Source organism: Lepus europaeus, chromosome 2, assembly GCF_033115175.1.
Source record: "Lepus europaeus isolate LE1 chromosome 2, mLepTim1.pri, whole genome shotgun sequence".
NCBI lineage: Eukaryota > Metazoa > Chordata > Mammalia > Lagomorpha > Leporidae > Lepus > Lepus europaeus.
The window spans coordinates 143,679,519-143,707,159 of record NC_084828.1 but is presented as its reverse complement, the minus strand read 5'-3'; the positions used below and the strand labels follow the sequence as shown (position 1 = coordinate 143,707,159).

The 27,641-nt window shown below is 53.8% G+C and overlaps 2 protein-coding genes across 6 annotated transcripts in view; one reads left to right on the top strand and one right to left on the bottom strand.

Annotated features, from left to right (window-relative positions):
- Positions 1-4,351, top strand: part of ARMC8 (armadillo repeat containing 8) — a 113,800-nt gene extending 109,449 nt beyond the window's left edge. For all 5 annotated transcript variants that reach the window (XM_062214199.1, XM_062214212.1, XM_062214206.1 and 2 more), the window contains one exon: positions 1,820-4,351. In XM_062214199.1, the coding sequence (XP_062070183.1) occupies positions 1,820-1,853 (34 nt within the window). In that variant the 3' untranslated portion in view covers positions 1,854-4,351. The remainder of the gene's footprint in view (positions 1-1,819) is intronic.
- Positions 3,248-27,641, bottom strand: NME9 (NME/NM23 family member 9). Its single transcript, XM_062182227.1, has 15 exons — positions 27,609-27,641; positions 25,221-25,278; positions 18,938-19,041; positions 17,770-17,841; positions 16,067-16,183; positions 14,809-14,884; positions 11,839-11,921; positions 11,507-11,599; positions 10,244-10,398; positions 8,807-8,937; positions 8,325-8,466; positions 7,315-7,444; positions 7,102-7,272; positions 5,938-6,071; positions 3,248-3,347 (listed from the first exon to the last, which is right to left on the bottom strand). The coding sequence occupies exons 1-15, from the start codon at positions 27,639-27,641 to the stop codon at positions 3,248-3,250; spliced, it is 1,599 nt and encodes a 532-aa protein (XP_062038211.1).

The window sequence follows — 27,641 nt, the reverse complement described above, 5'->3', positions numbered from 1 at the left end:
CCCAAGTGTTTGGGCCCCTGCCACTCATGTGGGAAACATGGATGAAGCTCCTGGCTCCTGAATTCAGCCTGGCCCAGCTGATGGAAGCAACAAATAGAAGATCTCTGTCTCTCCCTCTCTCTCTGTAACTCTGCCTTTCAAAATGAATCAGTAAATCTTTTTTTGTTATTTGACAGATAGAGTTAGACAGTGAGAGAGAGAGACAGAGAGAAAGGTCTTCCTTTCGTTGGTTCACCTCCCCAAATGGCCGCTATGGCCAGAGCTACGCTGATCCAAAACCAGGAGCCAGGTGTTCCTCCTGGTCTCCCATGCAGGTGCAGGGCCCAAGCACTTGGGCCATCCTCCACTGCCCTCCCGGGCCACAGCAGAGAGCTGGACTGGAAGAGGAGCAACCGGGACTAGAACCTGGTGCCCATATGGGATGCTGGCACCACAGGCAGAAGATTAACCCAAGTGAGCCACAATTCCGGCCCCATAAGTAAATCTTAAATACAAAACCAAAAGGCCTTCTCGGGCCTTACTCAAAGGATCTTGCTTTGGGGCAGGCATTTGGCCTGGTGGTTTAGATGCCTTGGTGTGATGCCCAGCTCCTGCCTCCAGCTTCCTGTCAGTGCAGACCCTGGGAGACAGTGGCGATGGCTCAGGTGAGTGGATTCCTGCCATCCGCATGAGAGTCTGGGATTGAGTGCCCGGGTTCCAGCTTCAGTTTCTCCAGCCTTTGCCGGCATTTGGAGAATGAAACAATGGATGAGAGCAATCTCTCTCTCTCTGCCTCCCAAAATAAATTAATTTTATTTTTAAAAAGGAAGTCACTTTTACAAAGATCGGGAGAGGTCAAATCACTGTCCTCGTTTATCTTCCTTCTTCAGCCACCTTGAGAACCTGCATGCCACATTGGTCACTGCTGGCATTATCACATATGATCAGAGTCGAAACAGTAGCCTCCTTCCTCAGCTCGGGGGCATGTGGCCCACGTGGCAGCCTTATGCCATGGGCTCATGGCCCTCCCATCCACCTTCTCAGTACCTCATCACCTTTCCTTAGGTCAGTGTTCCTCATAGCTCCCCAGAGCCCAATTCATCCTCTTAGTACTGTGTCTCCATGTGTAAATTCAGCCTCCAAGGTAGTAGGAGAAAATTCCAGATTCCTCACAACCACGTGCCAGTGACAAAGGAAAACTAGAGAGTGTCACAGCTACAAAGGAATGTGTAATGTCCCTGAGCTACAGCAGATTTAGGAGCAAAAGCAGCCCTCTAGGGGCTGGCACTGTGGTGCAGTGAGTTAAGCTGCTGCCCGCTACATTTCAGAGCACTGGTTTGAGTCCCAGTTACTCCACTTCCAACCCAGCTCCCTGCTAATGTGCCTGGGAAGGCAGTGGAGGATGGTCCACGTGCTTAGACCCCTGCTACCCATGTGTGAGACCCAGATGGAGCTGTGGGCTCCTGGCTTCACCCTGGATTAACCCTTGCTGTTGTGGCCATTTGGGGAGCGAACCAGTACATAGAAGATCTATCGATCTTTCCCTCCCTCCTTCTCTTCCCTGTCTCTCTCTCTCTGCATTTCAAATAAAATGAATAAGTCTTACAAGAAACTAAAAAATAACGAAAGAAAATAGCCCTCTAAGAGAACCACAAGAACATAGCCAGAGTATGCTGAAGTGTGTGTTGACCACAGATCTCTATAGGGAACCAGCTGGAATCACCCCAGTTCTTCTGAGCATCTACCTTACAGACCTCCTCAGGTACCGCGTTGGTCCATCCATCTTGGTGGCCTAATGACAGCTCTGAAATGATGGCTAACGGGAACTTTGTGATTTCAGGGCAAAGACGGCACTGCAGCAGTACCTGGCATGATGGGAGCGTCCCTGGGCACCTGCGAGCATCCCACACCCTTGTTTAAGGAAGTACAGGAACTAGCCTCAGTTGATTCCTTCTATTTGCACAAGTCACCTTGGACTGCAGGGAGCTGTTTTGCAAAAGCAATTTCATAGGCTTAGATCTCAAATTCATCTTGAGAACATTTTTTGAGGTAGTAATTTCCTCAGAGGACTGTTGTGTTTTGTTTTGTTTTGTTTTGTTTTTCTGAGCTACCTGGACTCTTTATTAGAACAATCAATCATTTTCCTTTGGACCTACAATTTTTTGCCTATGCTGCAGCCACTTTGTGAGTGAGAATGATTGTGTCTGTGTGGACACACAGGGGGTATGTGTGTGAGTATGTGTGTGTATCAGAATGAGTGGATGTGTGTGAGGGATACCTCAGATTTTTCTTTTCTTATTTTGTGTGAAAATCTCTTTTCTACAGATTTTCCAGGGTTTAAGCATTGCTTGCTGTATAAAAAAAACTTTACTGAATTATATACAGTTTGAATGAAATGTTATTTTAAAAACAAAACAATTGTTTAGTGTTCCATAAAGGTTATGTTGAATTTTGGTCAGATGAATATTTGTAAGTAAAAAATATATGCATTTCTGAACCTCAACTTACATAGATTTTCTTTATAAAAAAAAAAGAAAAAAAAAAGAAAAAGTTGGCTATAGTTGGCCTGGATAACAGGCGTTATACATGGTGCTGTGCAACATAGTAAGCTAGCATCTTACTGCCGTCAACATTAGCAGGTACAGAGCCTTTTTTTTTTTCAGCCTAATTCAATAAGTTCTCAGGCTTCCGAGTCAGAAGGACAGAGTGGCGTGAAGTGAAGTGACAGATTCTTCACCATAGATTTTCTGAGACATCAAAGGGAACTAGCACTACTGATAGTAGAATTCAGCCATGGCCCAATGGCTCTGCTTGACAGGACGTGGGTGTGAGAGCCTCCCACCTGCCCTGACTCCCATCTCTGGTGTCGAAGTCTCTGGCCGTGCTTAGAACCTACAGTGCTGGAGCCTTAGCGCTCAAACTGAAAGTAGGGCATCGCTCCTGGAAACAAAGTGAGAGCACTTCGTGCTTCCTGAAACAGCACTATCACTGTGAAACTAGAGAATGTTCTACAGACATACCTGTGGAAAGAAGAACAGCATAGTTCAGAAAGCTGTTTTCTCTTAGCTGTTTTCAGCCAATTCTCTTAGTCACTCGGGACTGCTGGTTGGTGTGCTTTTGTAAAATGAGATCGAGATTTAAGTAAAAATGTGGCTAAGAGGCTTTCCTGCAAGAAGCTGAACACTCACATGGAGAGACAGGAAGGGAACCTCCCAGGATGACTGCGATGACTTCTTACAGTGAGTACTGCGTAGCCCTTCTGCGACCCTTAGCTTGGCACCTGCTCCGACTTCTGGGTCAGCTTCAAGGCGAACTCACCAAAGGTTCTTGACTGTGTGAAGGTAGAACCGGCCTTCCTCTTCCCTTTGCTAAAAGAAGGCCGAAGGCGTCACGGCCAGGAAGGGAGGGCTGCGGTCTAGAAGTTTGCAGTGAGTGTGTGTCATTGACAGGGCCCCGGGCCCACCCACCAGCCACTCCTGATGGGGCTGCTTGTGTCACAGCTGTCCTGTCACCAACCTGCATATTCCTCAGAAGATTTAAATATGTTTGATTGTGAATGAATGTTTTTAAAATGTATTTAAATGCAGTTTTTCCTGTTTTCAAAATGATCACTCAAGATTCAAACACAGAGTTTTCCAAGTTATTTTTTCAGAACATCACTGATTTTAAAATCTGTCGCAGCAGGGAGTTGGGTTTTGTGCAGATGTGAGAGTGCTAATGTGAGAAGACCAGTTTAAAAAGAAAAAAAAAACACCCTAGTTTATTTGGAATAAAGTGTTATTTAGTGAGGCCCACTCATTGTTGTTTCTAGTCCTGAGGAACTCCTCATTTGGCATTTGTAACTCAAAACACTATAGATAGAGTTGGCGTTTAGAAGTCCTGGTAAATATAAAGAAACCAATAATGAATTGCTGAGACAATCGAACTCAAATAGCATTAGAAAGCTGAAGGCCCAATGACATCACAGTTTCACACTTCAACTCTGTGGATCAATCTTGCCTGTGGGTAGAAACAGCAGTCAAATAAAAAGTGCTTTACTCTAATGAATTTGAAGAGAAATGTATTTATCAAAACAAAGCTGTTTGCTGCTTTACGCAGGTGCAGTGTTCAGTCAGCAAGGAAGGGGGAAGAATGGGACACAGTCTTGTGTCTACACCCAAGTTCTTAACCGAGCTTCTCGCTGTCTCTAATACTGCATTCTGTTTCTCCTTTTGTGCCGATTGTAACCCAAAATTTATGAACTAGAAAAGAATGTCCAATTTAATAAGTTGCGTTTTTTTTTCCTAAGCACTTTATTCAGAACAATACATGTTCTTCTGGTAGTGTTTGGATAATATGATTTTAACCCATGCTAATAAAAGCCAAGAGAAATCGTGGCAACTTCTAAACAAGGAGTCTGTTTTCCAAATGTCTAGAACACTAGGAAACACGAGAAGGTAACGTGTACTGGCTTTTGGAACCTTCGACTCTTGGTGGATGAAGGGCAGGGAGGTGTTGTGTGTTTCCCAGTGGGGGCGGCCTCAGGTAATGCAGGGACCCCTCTCTTCCCGGCCCTCCGGAGGCCAGCAGGTCCTCTACAGGTGGCCACTCCCAGCCACCCAGACAGCCCTCCCCCAAGGTCATGTCCACTCGCATGCTCTCTTGTCCCCTCAGGGGTGCCACACCTCTGCTGCCACTGCCTGCTGGACTCAGACCCAGGGCTTGGCACATGACCAGCCACGCGGTGCACAAGCAGGTGTGTCCCCCAGCAAGGACACACACAGGTGCCCTCGGCTCACTCCCCACGCACTCCTCCTCCCTGTCTGTGCAGGGAAGGCAGCACCTCCCGTCTCGAGGCCTCACTGGACACAGGGACCAGGGACTGCGGAGAAGGCAGCCAAGGCGAAACAGCCCGGGCGGGAGACCAGCGAGACCTGAGAAGGGGAGAGGGGAGGGGCACTCCTGCCCCAGCTGCTGATGGCCACCTGCATCAAGGGGCCCTAACACCTTCCCGGCATGGGGCCAGTGCTGCTGCACCGCGCTGAGCTGACAGCTCGGCAGAGGGGCAGCTGGAGGCACGTTCTGTCTGGCTTCAGGGAAAGCTGTGGAGTAGACTGTTGAGCCACCTTCCCCTCTCTGTCGCTGCAGCTCCTGGCTCCTGGCTCTGCCGGCCGTCAGCCATCTCACTGAGTGGAGGACCAGAGCCAGTCCTTAACCGTGGGGCCGCCCTCCTCCCTGTCAGGCATGCGCGCCCAGGAGCCAGAACAGTACCTGCCCTGCAGCGTTTGCTTCCCTAGGGAACACCAGGTGCAGGGCCTCCACCAAGCTGCTCTAGCCTCAGAGAGTGGGCTGATCTCGGGAGCCCTTCCTGTTGCCCCATTCCCTATGCCTTGAGCCTTCTGGGCTCCAGAGGTGCCCACTGTGCTGAACCCCCAGCATCCTGGAGGCACAGTAGTGGGGAGGAAGGCGGAGTCATCATCCCTTCCACTCGGACCTATCACTGGGGCCCCTTCAGGTTCCCCTGCCCAGCCTGATTGTCCTAGCCACTTCCTGCGAAAACTTCAGGATCCATTGCCGACACAGACACCCCCACCCCCACCACACACACACACACACACACAGGCTCCATTCCCACACCTACTCTTCCCCTCTCCCCCCTGCTTTCCGGAGCCTTGGTTGCCCCCTCTTACCTTGCCAGTGATGGGTAGAGGGGAGGTCCTTGGCTTCCCAGCCTCTGCCAGCCGGGTGCATCCCTCTCTCCTTCCAAGTGGGTCACTGGGAGTCCCATTCAACACCTGTGGGGCCAGCCCAGGCACAGGGCTCTTGGGCACCTCCCAGTCATTTGCCAGCTCTATGGTGGGGTCACCTTCCTGGGCCCACTCACAGGGAGAAGCAGAGCCCCCAGGGCGTGGAACTGAGAGGGAGCTTTCCTGTCGTTGCGGGCTCTGTTGGGCATGAGTTCACACAGGGGCCCAGTACAGATCCTGAGGAGTGCTGAACGTAGGCTTGCTGGCACCTAGAGGTGGCATGAGGTCATGGGGGACACAGTGGCCGGACACAGCACGCCCGGGGCTGCGGGCCTTGGTTCCCACCTTCTGGTAGCCCACCTCAGCCTTTTATCCCCAGAGCCAGCTTGTGGCTCAGCAGAGAGCCCGCACAGAGCCATCTTCTGGGAGCTCACTGCCTGGCTGAAGAGCCTCCCCTGTGCTAGGTGTGCAAAACGCCATGGCCTTTTCCTCCTTCGTCAGACCACGGAGTATACCTGAGCTGGGGAACTTGACAAGTAAACCACAGAGGAAACTAGGCAGCTCACAGCGGCTCCTAACAGGTGCTTTTTCCTGAGATCCACCCCCACCCCCCCACCCCCCCGCCCAGAGGGCCAGGTAAGCCAAGTAATTCAGTAACAGCTTTAGTCAGCTGGCCCCACCAGGAACTCTCAGGTTTTCAAAGTGGGTGCTAGCTGGAACCAGAAACCCAAGACACGAGGAGAGAGAGGGGTCAGCAGAACCAGGTGAACCCTGCTTCCACACATAACAAGCATTACGTTGTGAACCTGCCCTGATCTGAGAAGAGCCATGAGGGGCAAATCTGGCAGCAGGAAGTGACTGTGTGACGGGCAGGCAGCGTGAGGCGGCGCTGGGTGCCGGTCCTTATCTGCCCCCTGGTCAGTACACCTGCAGTGTCACAGCCGACCTCACTGCGCCATGTGCACATTCAGTTCCCAGGGTGAGCTCCACAAATGGTGCATCTGTAAAGCAGATGTGTTGTTGGGGAATGGTGTCCCACAAACCAAGCATCCTGAGACGACACCAAACCCTGCAGCAGAGGGCAATAGCTGATGGCACTATAGCTGATGTCACTTTACTTTGTAAAGTCCCAGAGACAGAAAAAAAAATTCAATGCACATCCCATATACTCTTTAATACCGTGGGAAAACACACACTGCTGGTTTTCATTGTCCGCAGCGACAGCTGAGCCAAAAAAAAGTGCCAGTGCTCAGAATACGTGGCGCTTCCGGAGGGGCAGCGACACGGCCTCTCCTGCTCCTGGCCTCAGCCCTGCTCCCGTGCGCCCGCAGAGCAGGAACGCCGGCTCAGGCCACGTCCTCGCGGAAGGGAAGCACCTTGGGGGCGCCCATCTCACCTTCGGCATCGCTGCCTGTGGAACAGCAGGTTCTTGAGGACTTCCGATGCTGTCCCAGCCGCCGTCCCCAGAGAGACGGGAGGGCAGGGGAGCTCCACCCAGCTCACTGCCCACGAAGGTGGGGGTCAGGTGGGAGGGACAGCAGGCCGGGCTCAACTTGTGTGTTAGGGACTGGAAAGTAAAGAATTAGGAGAAGGAACATTTGTTGGCCACCTGAGGCGTGTCAGGCACCAGGCTGAGCTTTGCGTCCTGTCCACCTTTGTCTTCACGCCAGCTCTGTGAGGAAGCTTTTTCTGGGGATGCTGGTTTATCTGTCGTTATCTCCATTTCACAGATGAGCAAACTGAGCCCAGAAAAACTCAGCAGGTAAACAAGGGAGCCAGGAATCAAACCCAGGGTTGTGTTGCCAGGATCATTGACCTCTGCCCCCAGTGCCTTTTTCTTGGCAGGAAAAGTTCTGGGTACGTTGGAAGCAGGAGCAGGTGTGACACAGGAAAATAAAGGAGCAGACAGCAGCATCGCAGAGGGGCCGCTCCCCAGTGGGGCCTGTAGGAGGCTGTGTGCTCACTCCTGGGACCTGTGTGGTCAGGGCTCAGACCCTCAGCAACTGTCCCCTTTCTCATCACCTGAGGCCAGAAATCTGGCTCGCCGTCTCCCTTCACTCTCCCTGCATCCCCTGAGGGTTTCCCAGGGCTCCGCCCTCCCCCTCCCCAGACTTGGTCCTGAGTCAACACCCACTTGTTCCCAAGCACCCCTCTAGAGACTGCTGATGGCCCTTGACCCTGAAGACAAAAGGAAGGGATCCTGGGCCCAGCAGGAGAGTGGAGATCTGCACCAGGCCCTGTGCCAGCCCCACTCTGGAGGACTCCCTGACTCCCTCCACTGGGCAGCGGAAGTAATTACACCTCCAGAGCAGCGGCAGGGGTGAGACCAGGCCACCCACAGGTCGGCTCCCAGCACATCCAACGTGTCAGCGGGTACGTGGGTTAAACCCCACAGGTGGAGTCACACGCGGATGATCATCATTTAGATCTCCCAAGCATCCATGCCTTCCACCCTTTGGGTTTTCCCAGGAGGTTCATCCCTCAGCCCCTCCCACCCCATCATGGGCTCAAACCAGAGACTTGTAAGTCGGCCACAGGAAGAGCCAGGGCAGGCCGGGTTCTTCCCCCGGCTGTGGAATGGGCCGAGTCCCATGTGCTCTGGGTCTTCTGGGTTCTTACCCAGACACAGGGGCTGAGGGCCCAGTGAGCCTTTGCAGAGGCTGTGGCTGCTCCCCAGGAAAGGGAAGGTCCTCCACCATCACCCCCTCTCCCCATGCAAAGGTGGGCGCAGGGATACGAGGGCAGAGAGGCCTGTGCGTTCCTGCCAGCCCACGGGGGTCTAGCACGGGCCAGAGAGTTAAACCTTCTCGGTGGCTTCCACTGGGAAATGCAAAGGGGAACTTTTGCAATGAAAAGATGACTCCAGGCCACAGCAAACATGTCAGGAGGTAGCAAGAAGCAACGCCGTTGCTCCATCAAAGCACAGATGGTTCAGCAGAGATACTCAGGCTCCTTCCGGACCTGGGTTTGCAGAACAGGACTTCTGAGGCTGAAGACTTAACTGGCCAGGTAATTATTGTCAGCAGCTCCGCCCCCTCCCAGCACAAGCAGCAGCCACACATTTCTTTTCAATAAAGACCAACTCTGCCTGCAGGACTTACCCTGAGGGGCTTCCATGTCCATAAAGCGGAAGTTGGGAAAGAGCAAGGCCAGCTCTTTGTGGGCGTCTTCCCTGTCCCGGCTTCCGTGCACGGCGTTACAGGGCATTTCTGTGCCGTACTGGGCCCGGAGGCTGCAGGGATCGGCAAAACGGAAAGCAGCAGCCGTTTCTTTTGTAAAGCAATGTTTTGCTTTCTGGCAACACGATCACCAGCTACCAATCAGCACTCTGCACGCCTGAGAAGCCGCTTCCTCCCTCGTGGGCACCACCACCAACAGCAGCTGGGCTGTCACCCCCGGGAGCCGGCGTCTGCTCCATCGTGGCGGTGCCCCGTGTGTGGGGCTGACTGCTCTCCCCGCACCACTCACTGCGTGTTTGCCACAGCCCTCTGAGGGAGACGGCTGTTATCCCCATCTTAGAGCTGTGTGAGTAACGGAGCGAACACAGGAGCTGCCATTTTGTCCCTGCTGCAACCAAGGGCTAGCACCATGCTGAGTGCCTGATACGGCCGTGCACGGTTCATCCTCGCAGTAACACTAACGTGCCTGATACAGCCGCACAGGTAGACGGCATGTCAGGTGTGGTTCTAAGTGCTCCGCGAGCTATGCACCAAGAGAACTTGAGGAACTTAGTGGGTGAGTTTATTTGGGTGTGAAGAATTGGAAATCTAGGCATGATTTTTTGATTATACACATTTTCTGTGAACTGTTTGAAGTACCTATATATATATATATATATATGTATATGTATCAGTACACACACACACACACACATATCCCCATTTTAGAGATGAGCAAACTGAGGCAGAGAAGGCACTTGCCAGAGTACGTGGTGACCTGAAATCTAAGCCCTGACTCATACATGAATACTCCGGGTCCCACACGGCCACCGGGTACAAGTGCTGTGCCTTGGCCCGTTGTCAGCTTCTTTCCTGTTGGTTGAGCTCTCTGCTTCAGTCGGTTTGGCAGTGGCAGTGCCAGACCCAATACTACCGGCCAAGGAGCAGCCCAACCAGCCTGGTGCAGAAGGGGGTGCTGGCAGCCTAGAGGGCCTCAGGACCCCGAGTGGGGAGGAGAGCGGAGGGGCAGAGCTGCCATGCAGATTCCCAGGCCCCGTCCCAGACTCTGTCTTGCCCAGCTGGAATCTGTATTTTCCTGGGAGCACACTATGGGGCTCGCTGACAGAGAGAGAGAGAGAGAGAGAACAGTGACCGAGACAGAATCCAGCAGCCTCCCTCAGCACAGAGCAGAGGATTGGCAGAGACAGCTGAGGCCGAGCACTGGGCCAGGGGACCCGTGTCAGGGTCCCTCCAGATATAAGACAGAAGGGGCCACCCGGTGACCAGAGAGCCGTCTGTGTTCCCCTCCATTCTGAACTGAGCACCACAGCTTCCTGGGATGCGGGGGGTGGATGACAGGACCCCAGCTGGTGACGTCACCTTTCAGGCTGCTCCCTTCTGGCCACATGGGGGTCGCAGGGCCCCATGAAGTCTCTCCAGGCGGTGACCACGTCCTCAGCGCCTTCAGTCCTGGTGAGGATCAGGAGACGGCTCGGCCCACTGCACATGTGGTGCACCAGCTTCTCACATGCCTCCTAGGCACAGGGAGGGGACACAGTGACCCAGGGAAGGAGCCGCGGGGGCCTGCAGGGGGGCCGGTGGGCAGCCGTGCCACCCACCAGCATGCCCATGGACACTCAGCCACAGCACTCCCCCTGCCTGGCCTCCCAACCAGCTGGGGAGGGTGCCAGGGAGGGGAGCCAATATGACCAGCCACACCTGAAGAACCCCAAAAGGTAAGACTTCAAGTGGACTCAATATGAGATTAAACACGAGAAAATGCTAAGAGCCGGAGGCATCTAAAAGACCATCTGTGCAGGAGCTGGCATTTACCATCACCATGAAGACATCTGGGTCCCATACTGGAGTGCCTGGGTTCAAGTCCCAGCTGGTGCAGACTCTTGGGGAGTGAACCAGTGGATGGGACAGCTCTCTCCGCCTCTCCCTCCCTCTTTCTTCTCTCTCCCTTAAATACACAAAACTAATCCTTAAAGATCATATATATGGACATCGCTGGATGGTTTAACCAAAGGGTGGAGTACAGTTGAGACTTCAGTTGTTGGTTGTTTTTGGTGTTTTTTTCTTTGGTGTCACCTTGCAACCCTTTCCCCTTCTTCAAGTAGCAGTGCTCTGGTTTTCCTCTGGGTCACAGCCCTTCCCCATTTCATTTGGTTCTATATTGACTGACGACCACGCTGCCTATCCCTTCCAATACACAGGTCCCTAACCTAAGAGGCGAGGCTATGACCCCAGCCAGGGCAGCAGACTGCCACATAGAGGGACGAAAAACAGAGGATTCTGCGATGTCCGACGGCTGTGTCTACAGCGAGATACAAGCAGCTTGGCTTCTGAGATCCCAGGACTGGCTGGGTTCCTCTCCTCCTTGTGAACTCGTCCTCCAGTGCTGCTCCCGCCATTCCCTGCGCTGTAGAGCACACTCACAAATTCCGTATTCACTCCTTAGGGGCCAGATCCTCGCCTTGCAACCACCGAACCCTGCCTGACGCACCTGTCCTCCAGTCGGAGAGCAGAGACCTGACCCGTCGTGCTCTCTGGCTCCTAACCTACCAGCCATCTGGGAACACGCGCGGGAAGCCAGGCAAGCGATGGGAGGGTGTGGGCACGAGGAGGCGAGAAGCTGACCTCTCCAGCTCTGTGCTGGTAGAAAAGTCTCATCTCTGCGTCTGTCATGGTCCTCTCTTCACTCGTTAGGATGTCAAACCCAGCTTCCTGGATCTGCAGAACACAGACGTGTATCTGAGTCCGCTGACAGCACAGCAAGCCCAGAGCCGCGTTTCCCGCAGTTAAAATATAAAAACTAAAGACGGGCAACATCCAAAGCTGTAGAGGCCCTCAGGCCGCACAGCACCTGTCCCATCAGATCCAGCATTTATCATTCACTTGAGTGGAATGTGAGTGACAGCTCCTTGGCGCCTTCTTTCCCCACAAGGATGCCCCACCTTGAGGACTCTCACCTTCACCATAATTTCATCAGCCTTGCCGTGCACCACTGCATCTGGCTTAATGATCGCCAGGGTACAGGTCTTCTCCGAGGAGACTGGAAGAGGCCGAGAGAGGGCGCTGTGAGGTGCTGGTGGGGGCAGCTCCCACGAGGCCGTGCACAGGGACAGTACAGCCTGCGCTACGCAAGGCTCCACTGCACAGAGTGCCGGGCTCCTGGGGTGCTGTCGCCTGGCCTCTTAACTGTGCCCCTGCAGACCCGAACTCTTTTATTTTTATTTTCACTTGACAGGTAGAGTTAGACAGTGAGAGAGAGAGAGAAAGAGAGACAGAGAGAAAGGCCTTCCTTCCATTGGTTCACCCCCCAAATGGCCGCTACAGCCGGCACACTGTGCTGATCTGAAGCCAGGAGCCGGGTGCAGGGGCCTAAGCACTTGGGCCATCCTCCACTGCCCTCCTGGGCCACAGCAGAGAGCTGGACTGGAAGAGGAGCAACCGGGACTAGAACCTGGCACCCATATGGGATGCCAGCGCTGCAGGTGGAGGATTAACCAAGTGAGCCACGGCGCCGGTCCCCACACCTGAACTCTTAAGTGATGCCCCCTGGGCTGGCTCCAGTCCTCAACCTCAACCTGGCTGCGAGGAACAGAGAGGCTGGCCCCATGAACCCAAGAGGGACCTCTGAGAGACTGCTCAGGAACGGAAAGCGAGAGACAAACAAATGAATCGGCCTGGAGTGGCGGCGACACAGACCCGGCCGCCGGCCGCCTGTGCCCGTCAGGACGGCAGCCCCCGCTGCTGCCCGTGCATTCTCCTCTCTCCGGGCTGCCTTGCCTCTGCTGCTTTCCACCTTTCCTGCCATGTGGCCAATGACGGCTGCCCCGGGGCCCGGAGTCTACACAGCTTTTCGGCTCTAGTCCTTGCTGTTGCAATCCAAATTCCAGGAGAAGGCGCCTTGATGGGCCAGCTCCTTGTGAGCCGAGGCACCGTCGCACGCTGGCCAGTCTACACCACAGAATCTGCACTCCCCCCAACACCTGTTTCCTGGTTCTCACTCTTCACGTTGGTTGCAGTGCAACGAGACATTTCTGTCTGAAGGAGCATTTTCGATGCCAAAAAAAAAAAAAAGTCTCAAAAACATGAAAGGGCCTGAAATCATTTTAGGCAATAAATCTGTCCGTTTTCTCATGATGATGAATTTGAACGTGCTAGGAATGCTTACACTTTAAGAGATCGTTACAGGGGCCGGCACTGTGGCATAGTGGATAAAGCTGCCGCTTCCAGTGCCGGCATCCCATATGGGCACCAGTTCTAGTCCCAGCTGCTCCACTTCCAATCCAGCTCTCTACTATGGCCTGGGAAAGCAGTAGAAGTTGGCCCAAATCCTTGGGCCCCTGCACCTACGTGGGAGACCTGGAGGAAGCTCCTGTCTCCTGGCTTTGGATCGGTGCAGCTCCGGCCACTGCGGCCAATTGAGGAGTGAACCAGAGGATGGAAGACCTCTCCCTCCCTCTCTCTCTCTCTCTCATTCTCTCTCTCCTGTCTCTGTATAACTCTTTCAAATAAATAAATACAATAAATCTCTCAAAAAGATAGATTGTTACAATAAGTCCCATTATTAACAGAGTGATGAGTGAGTTCACGAGGAAGTGTAGAGGGAGAAGAGGCCAAAGCAGGCATGCGCCAAGCCCCAGCTAGAAAGTGCAGCCCAAGGAACCAGTGAGAGAAAGAGGGAGGAGCCGGAGGAGTGTGGGCATGCACCTGACCGCTCAAAGCCGAGAGGAGGGGTCTTGAGGAGGCAGACGTGAGATCCTCCTATTCTGCTGAACCATCCCCAGGATTAGAACTGGCGCCTGCCCGTCAGCTTGGGCACCACGGGGATCGCCGTGGGCAGAGGCCAGGCTGCCGCTGGGCAGGGCGTGGGTGGGCGACAGATAGTGGGCAGATGTCCTGAAGCTTGGCCGTCAGCGAGAGCAGGTGAAGGGCCAGGGCACGGCAGGGTGTGGTTTGGGGAGAAATTGCGAAGGAGGGCAGAAAGAGGACATGGGTAGAGAGGAGGCAACAGGTAGCCCCGGCAGAATCCCAGCTGCTGATTCTGTCTTCACAGCTGAAGTTTTCTGGAGGCCCTAAACCGTCCTCCTTCTGGTTAGGATCCAACTCAGCCTCGTGACCCACACACGGAGAAACAGCCCTTCCACTTCGTGCAGTCGTTTCTAAAAACTCCCTCTTAGCAGCTTGGCTCCTGAGCTACACCCCTTCTCCCTGGTGTCTCAGTATCCACGCAGGATGCCTTCCCACAACTGCTTCCTACCTCCTGGCTTCTCTGACAGCCAGACCAAGTCGGTCTCAAAAGCGGTGGAAAAAAAATGAAGTTTTTAAAAAACATTTGTATTGACTTGAAAGGTAGAAAGAGAAAGTGACCGACAGAGATCTCCCCTCTACTGGTTCATTCCCCACATGCCCACAATAGCTGGGGTTGGGTCAGGCCAAAGCCAGGAGCCAGGAACTCAACCCAGGTCTCACCTGGGTGGCAGGGACCTAAGTCCGGGAGCCATCATGGGCTGCCTCCCAGGGTCAGCATAAGCAGGAAGCCGGATCAGAAGTGGGGGCGGGGCTTGAACTCAGGTGCTCCAATATGGTAGGCAGATGTCCTAAGAGGTGTTTTAAATTGCTACACCGAACGCCCACCTCTTTCAGCTCAGGTCAGGACTCGGCAAAGCCCAGAGTCACTGCCTTAAGTCCGTTTCCCTCATTTGACTGAGTGGAGCTCGCCCTGCTGCGTGGTGATCGCCATGAATGTCACACTTGTTCTACTTGAACGAGAGAGAACGGTGGAATGCGCCCAAGATGCTGCTCCGGGGCAACTGGCAACGAAACAGTTGATGCTCAGAGTTCAGACTGCCCAACCCGCTGATTGCTCACGCTCACGCATTTACGTCCAGCAGATCTGGCCGCCTCGCCCCATTCGTCGCTTCTGCACTCACCCACGTCCTCGTCTGCCCGACCGTCCTTTCCACGGGAAAGACATCCGTCTTCATCAGACAGAGCCTCGTCCTTAATCTAGCACAAAGTGGTCATGAGCGGAACGCAGTTAGCTCGTCAAAATGCCCACTAAGCCCTCTCAAACCCTGCAGAAAACGGAGAGGCAAAGGCCAAAACACAGGGCCAGAAAGGGTGGGAGGCAGGGAGGGGAGGGTGATCAGAGTCTTGGGAGCTTGAGGAGCTCCTGTTTAGTAGGAAGGGGATGGTGGGGGTGAGAGCTGGAACACCAGGAAATCCATGCTGGCTTCGGTTTTAGTCTCTGCCTGTTTTGTAGGCACTAAAGGAAAAAGCGACATAGGAAGTTGGCCAGAAGACACAGAATTGAAATGCAAGTTGCTATTAAGTGATCAGCTACAGAGTGCGAAGACGTAGTATAGGGAGGGGTCGCCTGTCTTCCCTGGAGGATGCACAAGGAACTGGAAGCATTTGCAATTTTTTTTCCCCTTAGGGGAAAACTGCTAGTTTTCTTGAAAAAGACTGGATTGGATTCTAATGCATGCTATGAAAAGAGGGCTTTGCTATTTGGAATTGAATCTGAGAGCCTGCATAACGAGCAGGGAGAATGTTCAGGCACGCAGGCGCTGGGCAGATGCACAGAGCACCTGCAAATGTCTCTCTCCACCCACGGTGTGTGGATTTCAAGCGCAGCCAGTGTGTGTGTGTGTGTGTGTGTGTGAAGAATTTGCAGCCTGTGTTATCACGGAAATAGCGTCTCACTCGGCAAGCTCTGCCGCCCTTTTCTCTCGTGGTCCCACAGAGCTTCATTTCTAGATGAAAGGAATGTGGCCAGTGGGACCCCAAGGAAGCCTTCCAGGGATGGGAGGGTCCTCGGGAGAGATTTCACCCAGAGGCCACAGGGAGCCCACGGTGCTGCCCCTCCGCCCAGCTGCATGGTTCTCTAACTTCATTTTCATGTCTGCACTCAGTGTGTGTGAAGAGGTCGCACGGGAGATGGAAGGGAAACGGGTAAGAGCAGCGAAAGGACTTTGGGAAAGGGGGTGCCTCTTACAAGAAGCTTCCAAACGCACACACATCACAGAGAGGCACAGCGGCTCCCCGGGGCCGTGTGTGAGGGAGAGAGCCAGCGTGGGACCCGAGTGCGGCTGTCCCCTGACAGCTCCCAGGAAGGCGGGCAGGGCGGCGGGGCTGGGGCGGTGGGGGCGGGACTTGCGAGCCTGCAGCTTGCAGAACTGTCTTTACCGCTTTCCGTTCTCCGCCTTCGGCCAGCACCTTCCTCTCGGCCTCCAGCTGGTGGAGGATGGTTTTCTGCAGCAGTGGGGCATTGGCGCCTCTAACCACAGCCACCAGCTCTCCGCCCTAGCACAGGTTACAAGGGACCAAACTGGTGGTAAGGAGTCCGCCCAAGATCAGGGCCAGCCCAGCCCAGCCCAGCCCAGGCCCGTGGCCTCTGGCTTCCTCTTCGCTATAGGCTGCGCCTCGGCCGCCACATCCCAGGGCGCCTCCCGGGCCAGGGGGTCCTCCTGTCTGCTCCCAGCTCTCACCTGGCTTTTCCCTTTTCCTCTCTCCCCTCTGCCTCCTCCCCGCAGCCCCCGCTTTCAGAGTTTCCCCTAGGTCGGCGGGCAGTTGGTGAGGGCAGGAGCAGTACACACTGTAGCTTGTGTGTGGGTTAATTCAGACAACAAATCCCTAAGCCCAGCGCCCAGCCAATGGCAAAGAGCAGGATCACTGAATGTAAAAGGACAAGAGTCGCGGCCCTCAGTGAAGGAGGAGGGGGTGGGAGAGAGGTCATCCTGGACAAGAAGTATCGTCGTACAACCAGACAGCACCATCTGGGGTGGTCAGGGAAGCCTTTTCCCGGTGCAGGTGGCATTTGGGGTGAACCTGAGTTGTCTCAGTGTGCGACCCAGTGGCGTGAGCACAGGGCACGGGGCTTCCCTCCATTGCCATCCCTCCGCTCAGGGGGCAACGTTCCAGCTCTGGTAATGGTGATTTATGGCTTAATCGCTTGCAGCCATCACACCATGTAGAAACCATCATGTCTCTACTGTGGGGCTCCCATGTCCGGTGTGGCTGCAGGTGCCCACACCTCTGAGCACCTGTCACTCCGCCTTCCCTTCATTGAGAATCTCAGTCTCCCTACTACAGTGCGAGGCTGGGATCATGGCTGTCAGGAGCTTGTCGTGTGTGATGCTTGCAGAGCTGAGGCCAGGACCAGGCCAAAGTTCTCCAAGACAAACAACCTTGGCCTGGTCCTCAGGAGACCTGGCTGAGTAGACCCCAGTTTCCCTGACCATGCAAGGAGAGGGGCTGGACTGGATCAGGAGCAGGGTATCAATCGGTTGCCTTTGGGACCTAGCAGGTGGTTTCCACCTGTAAGTGCAGACTCCAGGGGCACGGAGCTCGACCACGGGTGCAGCACCCAAATTCTCTTTGCAAAACACCGAACCACCTGGCTTCCCCCAGTCGTCGCTCTCATTTCTGACTCTGTAACGACCTTTATGTTTTATGGGGAAATAAAAGGTGGATCAGAGCTCGTCCAGGCCTGTAAGAGAGTATTCACCGTGGTTCCAGTTGTCCTTTACGGAGCAGAAGACAGAAATCTGAAAACCTGGTGCGCTGAGGGCTCGGAGGACTCCTGCACCGGGAAGGAGCACGTGCAGTTCAGCGACTCCTCCTCTCCCTTCCCCGGGTGCAGCCCCAGCCAGGGAGACCGCCGGGGAGCCTCATCGTCCACCGCCTCCTGGGCAGAGCCCCAGAGCCGGCACCCGGCAGCACCACGTCCCAGGGGAGGTCTGTGTGTCGCCCACAGAACACAACAGTCCAGAGGAATGTCCACACTCATGTGGTTCCGAGAGCGAGCGAGTTGATGCCGGCAAGACACATCTCATCGAGCTCTGATGATCTGTGACCCTCAAGTGATCTGCTTAGGAAAATGTACTTACCGCATAAAACAGAAAGGTGGGCTCGCACCTCCCGCGGTATTTGTCAAGGACATCAAGAGAGTCGGCCTCCGCCTATAGGAAACAGGCAGTCAGCAGGCCCCCTGGGCCATCACCCTTCTGGTGCAGCCCTGCGTCTCTCTCATGCTGCTCCTGTCCCACGGCCTTGAGCCAAATGAAGAGGGGACAACGTTTCTCCTGCACCCCGCCCAGCCACGCCACCCAGTGATGGGGAGGGAGGGCACTGAGGCCTCGCCCGCGTTGTCTGACAAAACTCACCGGGCATGGACCTACCAGATCCTCAGGCAGCTTTTCCCCAGCACTCTGCAGAAGCCCCAAAACGGGTCCCAGGGGAGGAGCAGCCAAGTGCTTGAAGTCCCACTGCTTAAGACCCAGCTGCTCAGTTCTGTCACCCCCCTCCTCTCTGTCTGTGAACCTCCAACCCGTGTGCGTGTCCACAGCGTCCCTCGCACACTGATCTGCAGTTGAGACCCATTTTCACTCAGTGATCCTGGAGAATTCGTGCTGGTTGTCCCCTCTATGGGGCAGAGGGTGGCAATTTAGAAGCTTGTGCTCTGGAAGTCACGTTGTAGCCGACAGTGTTCACAAGCCAAGAGTAGCACACGCCTTCCCTCCAAACAGCCTTGAGACACGGCCCCCAGATGATAAAGCCCCCAGATGATAAAGCCCCCAGATGATAAAGCATCGCCACAGACATCAAGAAAACATCTGCTGGCGCCTCGGCTCAATAGGCTAATTGTACGCCTGCGGCGCCGGCACACCGGGTTCTAGTTCCAGTCAGGGCGCTAGATTCTGTCCCGGTTGCCCCTCTTCCAGGCCAGCTCTCTGCTGTGGCCTGGGAGTGCAGTGGAGGATGGCCCAAGTGCTTGGGCCCTGCACCCCATGGGAGACCAGGAGAAGCACCTGGCTCCTGGCTTTGGATCAGTGCGGTGCGCCAGCTGCGGCAGCCATTTGGGGGTGAACCAACGGCAAAGGAAGACCTTTCTCTCTGTTTCTCTCTCTCACTGTCCACTCTGCCAGTCAAAAAAAAGAAAGAAAGAAAACATCCACAGCCGATGCTTTTCTGTGATCTGAACAAAGCAGTTCCCCCTTCCTGATGCCATCTGAGATCTTCAAACATTGGGTGACATTTTGCTGCGAGAGATCTTACCAGTGCAAAATGCAGAAGGTCCGGGCCAACCTCGTGCCTCAGCTTCTGGAAAAGGCTCACCGCAGGCTTGCAGGGGCCGCACCAGCCTTGGTAGACGTCAACAACTGCGTGGAACCAAAACCGGGTGCTCTCAGCAGGCGCCGGGGCCCCCACCACGGCAGGCAGCACGCAGTTCGTGGTTTTGCTGTTTGTGGCCTCAGATTTCTGACTTGCACATCAAGTGAGAACCACTTACCTAGCGCAGTGTAAGTGCTCACTGTGGAATGACCGGGAAGAGGGGTCTTCCCGGCAGAGGGGCAGCTGCTCCGGGCACGGTGGGAATGCCAGGCGTGGATGGGCAGAGACGGAGGCGAGGTGCAAAGCCTGGGCAGCTGGCCCCAGGCAGGCAGTTTGCGGACCCTGGGTGGCGTAGTGGTGGGCGGTAGTGGCAGGGGTCCCTGCAGTACCTGGCGTGCAGGGTTGAGGAGCTCCATCCTGGGTTACTAGGCAGTAAGGATTCGTGGGGACTTGCAGAGAGGAGGGGGCCTAACACTCATCTTTGCCGAGCTGCAGAGAGGCCTCTGCATCTTGCTCTTCTCTCAGAAGGCCTAGGAAGATGGCTATCATTACCCCTGCGCAGATGAGGGAGCAGCTTCAAAGAGGTGAGGCCGCCAGCCCAAGTTAAAAGGAATGTTTTTCCGGCAGTATGCTTTAATGCACGCACGCTGCTCTAACAGGATAACACAGGGTGGCTTACAGAGAGCAGGAATTTATTTCTCACGGCTCTGGAGGCTGGGAAGTACCAGATCAAGGTGCCAGAAAGTTCTATTGTCTGCTGAGGGCCGCACCCTTTGGAGGAGAGAACTGTCCTCACCAGGGCAAGGCAAAAGACAAGTGGGCCAACATCTCCCTGGAGGCCTGCCGCAAGGGCACCCAGTCTGCTCCTGAAGGCAGGAGCCGTCACAACCTAGTCATCTTTTTACATTATTTACTTATTTAAGTATGTGAAAGGCAGGCAGGCAGCCAGGGCAAGAGGCAGGGCTGGGCCAGGCCTATGCCAGGAGCCAGGAATGCAATGCAGGTCAGCTGTGTGGGTGACAGACACCCAAGTACCTGGGACATCACCTGCTGCCTCCCAGAGTGTGCATCCGCAGGACGCTGGAACTGGAAGCAGAGCCAGACCAGAACCCAGGCACCACTCTGATGCGGGATGTGGGTCCCAAGCGGCTGGCATCTCGAGCACTATGCCAAATGCCAGCCCTTCACTCCTTCCCCCATCACTTCCTAAGGACTGCCTCTCTTTAAAAAAGATGTATTTATTTATTTGAAAGGCAGAATGATGGAAAGAGAGAGGAAGAGACAGAGAAGAGAGAGATCATCTATCCAGTGGTTCACTTCCAAATGCCTGCAACAGCCAGGGCCATGGGGCTGGCACTGTGGCATAGCAGGTAAAGCTGCCACTTGCATCCCATATGGGCATCCCATATGGGCACTGGTTCTAGACCCAACTGCTCCTCTCTTGATCCAGCTCTCTGCTATGGCCAGGAAGGAAGTAGAAGATGGCCCAAGTGCTTGGGCCCCTGCACCTGTGCAGGAGACCAGGAAGAAGCTCCAGGCTCCTGGCTTCTGATGTCCGATTGGCCTAGCTCCAGCTGTTGTAGTCATCTGGGGAGTGAACCAGTGGATGGAGGACCTCTCTGTCTCTCTGACTCTTTTTTTCCCCTCTGCCTCTCTGTAACACTGCCTTTCAAATAAACAAATAAATCTTAAAAAAAAACAAAAACAAAAAACCCAAAAACCAAAAGCCAGCCAGGGCCAGGCCAGGCTGAAACCAGGAGACAGGAACTCCATCCAGGTCTCCCACATGGGTGGCAGGGGCCCAAGCACTTGCGTTGTTATCCACTGTCTCCCAGACACATTAGCAGGAAGCTGGGTCAGGAGCAGCAGAGTAGCTGGGACGCAAACGCCTGCCCTCCCCCAGCACCCGCGTCTTAACACCAGCCCACTGCCATTAAATTTCGGCACCTGGATTTTGTAGGGGACACATTCAGACCACAGTGTCGTAAGCCAAGTTTTGAACCTGGGTTTGTCTGATACCCATGCTTTTTCAACTGCTCCGGAAAGGAGCAAAACATGAATTCAAGAGTGTTGGTTGATTCAACTGATTAGCATAATTTTGCAGGAAGTGAGAGCCAAGATGAGGAAGTCAAGCACAGGGTAGGGAGGAGTGCGGACAGAAAGGAAAGGAGGGAGGAGTCCATGAGACTTGAGTGGGAACACAGGGCTTGAAAATCAAGTGGCCTTGGTGCCACGGCTCACTAGGCTAATCCTCCGCCTGCGGCGCCGGCACCCCAGGTTCTAGTCCCGGATGGGGCACCAGTTCTGTCCCGGTTGTTCCTCTTCCAGTCCAGCTCTCTGCTGTGGCCCAGGAGGGCAGTGGAGGATGGCCCAAGTGCTTGGGTCCCTGCACCCCCATGGGAGACCGGGAGGAAGCACCGGGCTCCTGGCTTCGGATCGGCGCAGCGCGCCAGCCGCGGCGGCCATTAGAGGTGTGAACCAACGGAGAAAGGAAGACCTTTCTCTCTCTCTCTCTCTCACTGTCTAACTCTGCCTGTCAAAAAAAAAAAAAAATCAAGTGGCCCTGAGTGGCTCAACTTCTGAGCCTAACTTGGGTGGGGCTGGGAGAGGTAACCAGAGGGAGGGACCAGAACACCTAAGAGAAGGGATTCTAAAGGCGGCCTGATGCCCACAAGGACAGCGGGGTCAGGCACGTGGGAGTGGGGCCGCCCCAGCACCCAGGCAAAGGGCATGGCTGTGAGCTTGTCTGGGGGCAAGTGTATTGTGATTGATGGAGTTTTTATTTCAACACATTCGAGTCCCATGTGAGAAGGCCCAGCAAGGCATCTGGGTCAGGCCTGGAAAAAGCCCCTGAAGACCTAGAGGGTCCCGAGTACAGGTGCGCTGAGGAGGACAGGTGCAAGGCCCGAAGGGGAACACTGGGGTCCAGTTCGCTTTACATCTCTCTGTGGTGTCTGCACGAGATTCCTGGCTGTTTCTACCAGTGCCACATCCTCTGCTCCACGCCTTGGCGCTGGGAGGAGCAGAGGGGACAAAGGCACAGGTCACAGGCTCGCGGAGTGAGCGAGTGACTGTGGAGGACAAGGATGGGGAGTGTAACCCTCAAGGACAAGCAGCAGCCCAGAAGACACCTGCGAGGAAGGACGGACAGGAGGGAAGTGTGTGTGGACCTGAGGACACGCGTGGCTATCTAAAGGCTGGGGAAAATGAGCCCGCAGAAGTTAAGATTTCCAAGATGGTGACCGACTTCGGAAGCAGACTTCTGCCAGCCACAGGTAGAGGGAATAGAATTGCACACATTCTCCACAGCATGACAAGAAAGGGCTGAGGGGCCGGCATTGTGGTGTAGTGGGCTACGCCTCCGCCTGTGGTACTGGCAACCCATATGGGTGCCGGTTTGAGTCCTGGCTGCTCCACTTGTGATCCAGTTTCCTGCTAATGCTCCTGGGAAAGTAGTGGAAGATGGCCCAAGTGCCTTGGCCTCTGCACCCACGTGGGAGACCTGGAAGAAGTTTTTGGCTTTGGACTGGTCCAATTCTGGCCATTGTGGCCATCTGGGAAATGAACCAGCAAATGGAAGACTTCGCTCTCCCTCTGTCTTTTTTTAAAATTTTTTTATTTTTTTATTTTTTTTTTATTTTTTGACAGGCAGAGTGGACAGTGAGAGAGAGAGAAAGACAGAGAGAAAAGTCTTCCTTTGCCGTTGGTTCACCCTCCAATGGCCACCGTGGCCAGCGCGCTGTGGCTGGTGCACCACGCTGATCCGAAGGCAGGAGCCAGGTGCTTCTCCTGGTCTCCCATGCGGGTGCAGGGCCCAAGCACTTGGGCCATCCTCCACTGCACTCCCTGGCCACAGCAGAGAGCTGGCCTGGAAGAGGGGCAACCGGGACAGAATCCGGCACCCCGACCGGGACTAGAACCTGGTGTGCCGGCACCGCAAGGCGGAGGATTAGCCTGTTGAGCCACAGCACCGGCCTCTCCCTCTGTCTTAAACTCTGCCTCTCAAATAAATAAAGTTAAAAAGCACAACAAAACAAAACAAAAAAACCCACGAGAGGCTGAGAGGCGCCTTTGCCACCCTCAGCAAAGGTCGTGAACCACTTAGGGAAGACGTGGCTGAGACTCGGGGCGCAGTGTTAGCTGCAGTCACATAGGGTGCTTATCAGGGTGGTTGGCACACAGAAAATTCTCAAAAAAAAAATTACAGGATGGTGGTTTCTCACTATTGATAAACGAATAGAAATAATGACTTGTATCTCCCTGAAGCCACGGTCTGATTGCCCAGACAAGACACACAAACAAAATAGTTAAACCTGGGCACCACCTAAAAGGCTTTCTAATCTCTTCCATGGAGAGTGTGGCAACATTCACACCCACACAACACAATCAATGCATCCAGCGCTTGTGTAGCCTGCACTCAGCCCCAGGCCTGGGCAAGTCTGCATAGATGGGACATGAGACGGGCAAGGCTCTTGTGGTTAGAGTCGGGGGGACGCCAGGAGAGCAGCCACACAGCCAGCGGCCACTCCAGATGCCCTCAGTGCTCCAAGGAGCAAGTGACCAAGAGGTTCCGGAAGTACATCCTTCCCAGAGACCACTTTTGAGCTGGGCCTGGGAATGAGATCTCTACAGGTCACGTGGAACCACGCTGTTCCCGGTGTTGGGAGCAGGGGTGAGGGGAAGTAGTGGGGACACTGGATCTATGCCCAGGCAGTGTGTCAGAGCTCAGCACGCTCCTGTGCAGGCAGTGGGGGAGGAAAGATGGATGGTAGGAGACAGGGAGGGGGCGAGGAGGCAGGAGCCACGTGGGGGTGGCCGTGAGGGGATACAGGGCGCTGTCAGCCAACTGAGCAGGTGTCCTGATAGAGGAAACAATGGGGCAGACACAGAAAGAGTGCACCAATCTCTAGTGGGAAGGAGAAATAAAGGAAGGGTGCATGAGAGGGTGGTGGACAGCCTTGAAGGTGGCAGCTCCCATGATCCCTGCCTCGGACACATGGCCTTGTGTAATCCCCTGCCCTTGAGTGCGAGCCACACCCCTGGGCTGGCTTCTCAGGGGTGGAACACGGCAACAGCCGTGGGATGTCACACGGAAGACGAGGCTGAGAAAGGCTGTGACTCCATCTTGTTGCCCCATCCCTCGCGAGTGGCGAGTTTCCACGTTGTGAGTGGCCTCCTGGAGACAATGTTGGCATAACGCTGACGGCTCTGGCCAACAGCCGGTGTTGACTGGAATCCCGCCAGCAGCCACGTGACGGAAATTGGAAGTGGGGCTTGTACAGTGTGCCAACAGCCACCTCAATGAGCTTGAAGGCCAGCCTGTTCCTCTTTGGGCCTTGGGGTCCCCTATCTGACATCTTAAACTGCACCCTGGTGAGAGACCCAGGACCAGGGACACCCAGCTAAGCTGCACCTGGCTTCCTGACCCACAGGAGTGGTGGGTTGTTGTAAACCACTAACTTTGGAGTAGCTCGTTGTGCAGCAACACGTAACTGATGGCAGACAGAGGGGGCGAGGGCCCTGGGCAGAGGCTGTACTGGTTCCCGACGACTGCGCAGCCCCTCTGATGCCTGGCTCTTCTCCCAACCCTCAGTCCCAGGAGGTCCCCTTTTTCCTTCCGCTTCTTATATTCTTAAATTTGTGCCTCAGGCAATCATGTTTCTGTTCTTTAATACAAAGCAACTCTGAGTAGAGAAAGCAACTGTGGCACACAGTAGGCTAAGCCTCCTTCTACAGCGCTGTCATCCCATGTGGGCACTGGTTCGAGTCCCAGCTACTCCATTTCTGATCCAGCTCTCTGCTATTGCCTGGGAAAGCAGTAGAAGATGGCCCAAGTCCTTGGGCTCCTGCACCCATGTAGGAGACCTGGAAGAAGCTCCTGGCTTCAGCCTGGGCTAGCCCTGGTCATTGTGGCCATTTGGGGAGTGAACTAGCAGATGGAGGATCCCTCTCTGGAGTCCTGTCTTGCAAATACATATTTTAAGTACAAGTTGTTTATTTCTGGAGTTTTGCAGGCAATGACTATGGATAATGGATAATGGTCAACTGCAGGACCTGAAGCTGTGGAAGGTGGGGTCACAGGTAAAGGGGCTGCTGTACACGCACAGACACCACTTGGGCACCTGTGAGGCTCAAGGCCACGGGAAATGGTCCCTGCAGCCATTTCATCATGCTTCAGTCCATCATTGGGAGAGAACGGATCTGCAAAGGTATCCCACTTTATTACCTGTTAGTCCTTTGGAACTCAGCATTTCCTCCCACAGCTCCTGGGTACTGATGTTGACCTAAAGCCAGAGAGGGTCCATGGTGTATTATCATGAATGGCGTGTGTGAAATTTAATGCATGAGCCCAAGATTTCTCTCTCTCTCCGCCCGTCTCCAGGACAAACACAGCACAAGTTTCCTCCTCCCTCACACTTCTTCTCTCTTTCCCACTCTTCCTGCGCCTGCCCCAGGAAAACCCACTCTCTCAAGATTCATGGGAACTATCTTCCAGCATTAAAAAATAATTTTACCTGTTATCGGTCCAGAAAAAATGCATATCATTGCTTTGCTCCTTAAAGTGTACATAAATGGTACTAAGCTGTAGGTTTCTTTTATACTTTGTGTTCTCTCACTATCAGAAATGAGTTGAGTTATCTTTTTCATTTTTCCTCTTATTTACAATGAGTTCTAGTTTACATTAGATGGGACATACAAAGAGAAATGTGTATTAGTCCTCTCTATGAATATTCTATATTTTTGTGTAATTTCTTTTACTTTGAAACAACTTAAAATATATAGAAAATTTGTAAGCTTAAAGAACTGTTTAAGGGCTGACACTGTAGTGTAGTGGGCTAAGCCTCTACCTGCAGTGCCGGAATCCCATATGGGCGCCAGTTCAAGTCTGACTGCTCCTCTCCCGATCCAGCTCTCTGCTGTGGTCTGGGAAAGCAGTGGAGGATGGCCCCAGTCCTTGGGCCCTTGCATCCGCATGGGAGACCAGGAAGCTCCTGGCTTCAGATTGGCTCAGTTGCAGCCACTGCAGCCATTTGGGGAGTGAATCAGCAGATGGAAGATCTCTCTCTCTCTCTCTCTTCCCTCTGTCTATAACTCTAACTCTTTCAAATAAATGCATTTTTTAAAAAAACTTTTTAAAAAGTTATTTCAAAGTTATTTCCATCACCTGCTGAACACTATCTCATGTAATTGCAATACCTTCATCAAATTTAGGGGGAAAAAATCACTGATGTATTCTTACTATGTAATTCTTAGATGCCACTCAACTTAGCCAATTGTCCCAACAGTATCTTGAATAACAAAGAAGCCCATCAGAGTCATGTGCTGGCTCTCTCTGTCAGCTCTTCTTAGTCTTTGTCTGGAACAGTTTGCCTGTCTTCCTGTTACCTTGTGACCTTGACACAGAAATGAAATGCCAGTGATTTTGTGGACTGTCCCTCAGGGGCTGTGTACGACACTTCTCCTGATGAGACTCACTCAGACTGTGCCGCTGAGGACGGGCTCAAATTGAAAACTTCTCCTTGCATCCTATCAAGTGGTACACGAACTCCATGGGCTCATTACTGATGATGTTCCCTTTGGTCCCTGGGCCAAGGTCATCCATTGCGCTCCTCCACTGTAAAATTATTCTCTTGTCCTTTATCATTAACATGGGTGTGTGTGTGTGTGTGTGTGTGTAACTTCTTTGAAACTGCAAATTAAAAGACCATGGAAATTATTGCTCTGAATTCAGGTCTTCTAAGGTTTGCGTCCCTTTAAGAGGTATCTGTAATAAATAAACCTGCAATATCGCAAACCCCCTAGCAAAGGTTCCTCTTTTTAAGGCGGTGCTCACCGTGCTTTTTTTTTTTTTAAAGAGGAGAGAAAATGGGAACGTCTCTGTGCTTCCTTAAATGAGGCAAGAGAGTGTGATGGCACCCTGGGCTCACAACCATGCTTGCAGGAAAGGACAGAAGGGTTCAGAAGAGCCCTACCCAGAGGCTCAGCTCTCAGTGGTCAGTAGTGACTGCCCCTGTCCTGGAGTGAGTCGGGCCAGCTCTGGGGCCAGGGCTCTGGGCACTTGACGGCGTGAGCTCCCGGAGCAGGGCAGGAATAGCAAGGTACTGGAAACAGCTGGGCGGCCCCGGGCCCTCAGCCGGGTAGAGGATGAATGGGAAGTGTAGGGCACCTTTGCACTGGCCCTACTTGCTGATAAACGAGAATCTGAGAACAGAGCAGTTATAGATCCATAGCGAACTCCAGAGATCATATTCTCTAAGCAAGGGGCAATGGTGCTTCCACAAAAAATGGCACAGTCACATTGACTGCTCTTGGTATTGTTTTTTGCGTTTTACTTCTTTCTCATGCATGGTTGGGTTGTATGAACACCACAAGCATAAAGAGCTGTCCAAGTCTGATACGTGTAACTGCGCGCGCGCGCACACACACACACACACACACACACCGTGTCACCGCCAGGGTCCGGGATAAGTGTTCTTTTAAGGCAGAGGGTACGATGACGTCACGTATGCTGTCACATAGACAGCTAGCAAACGTCACTTACAGACCATGGCACACCCCCCACCCCCTCCCAACCCCATGCCTAGGCGGGAAGCTGGCGCCCCCGGGGGCTTACCTGCAAGGCAGCTTCCTTCTTCCTGCTGCCCAT

Bases quoted from the DNA above. Each gene is read 5' to 3' on its own strand.
- NME9 (XM_062182227.1), bottom strand. From the start codon at position 27,641: ATGGGCAGCAGGAAGAAGGAAGCTGCCTTGCAG. The intron at 11,600-11,838 runs GTGAGAGTCCTC...TGTGTTCTGCAG, and splicing joins CTGATGAAATTATGGTGAAG to ATCCAGGAAGCTGGGTTTGA. The intron at 3,348-5,937 runs GTACTGGGCCCC...GCCTTCTTTTAG, and splicing joins TTCAGCACTCCTCAGGATCT to CAAAGGGAAGAGGAAGGCCG.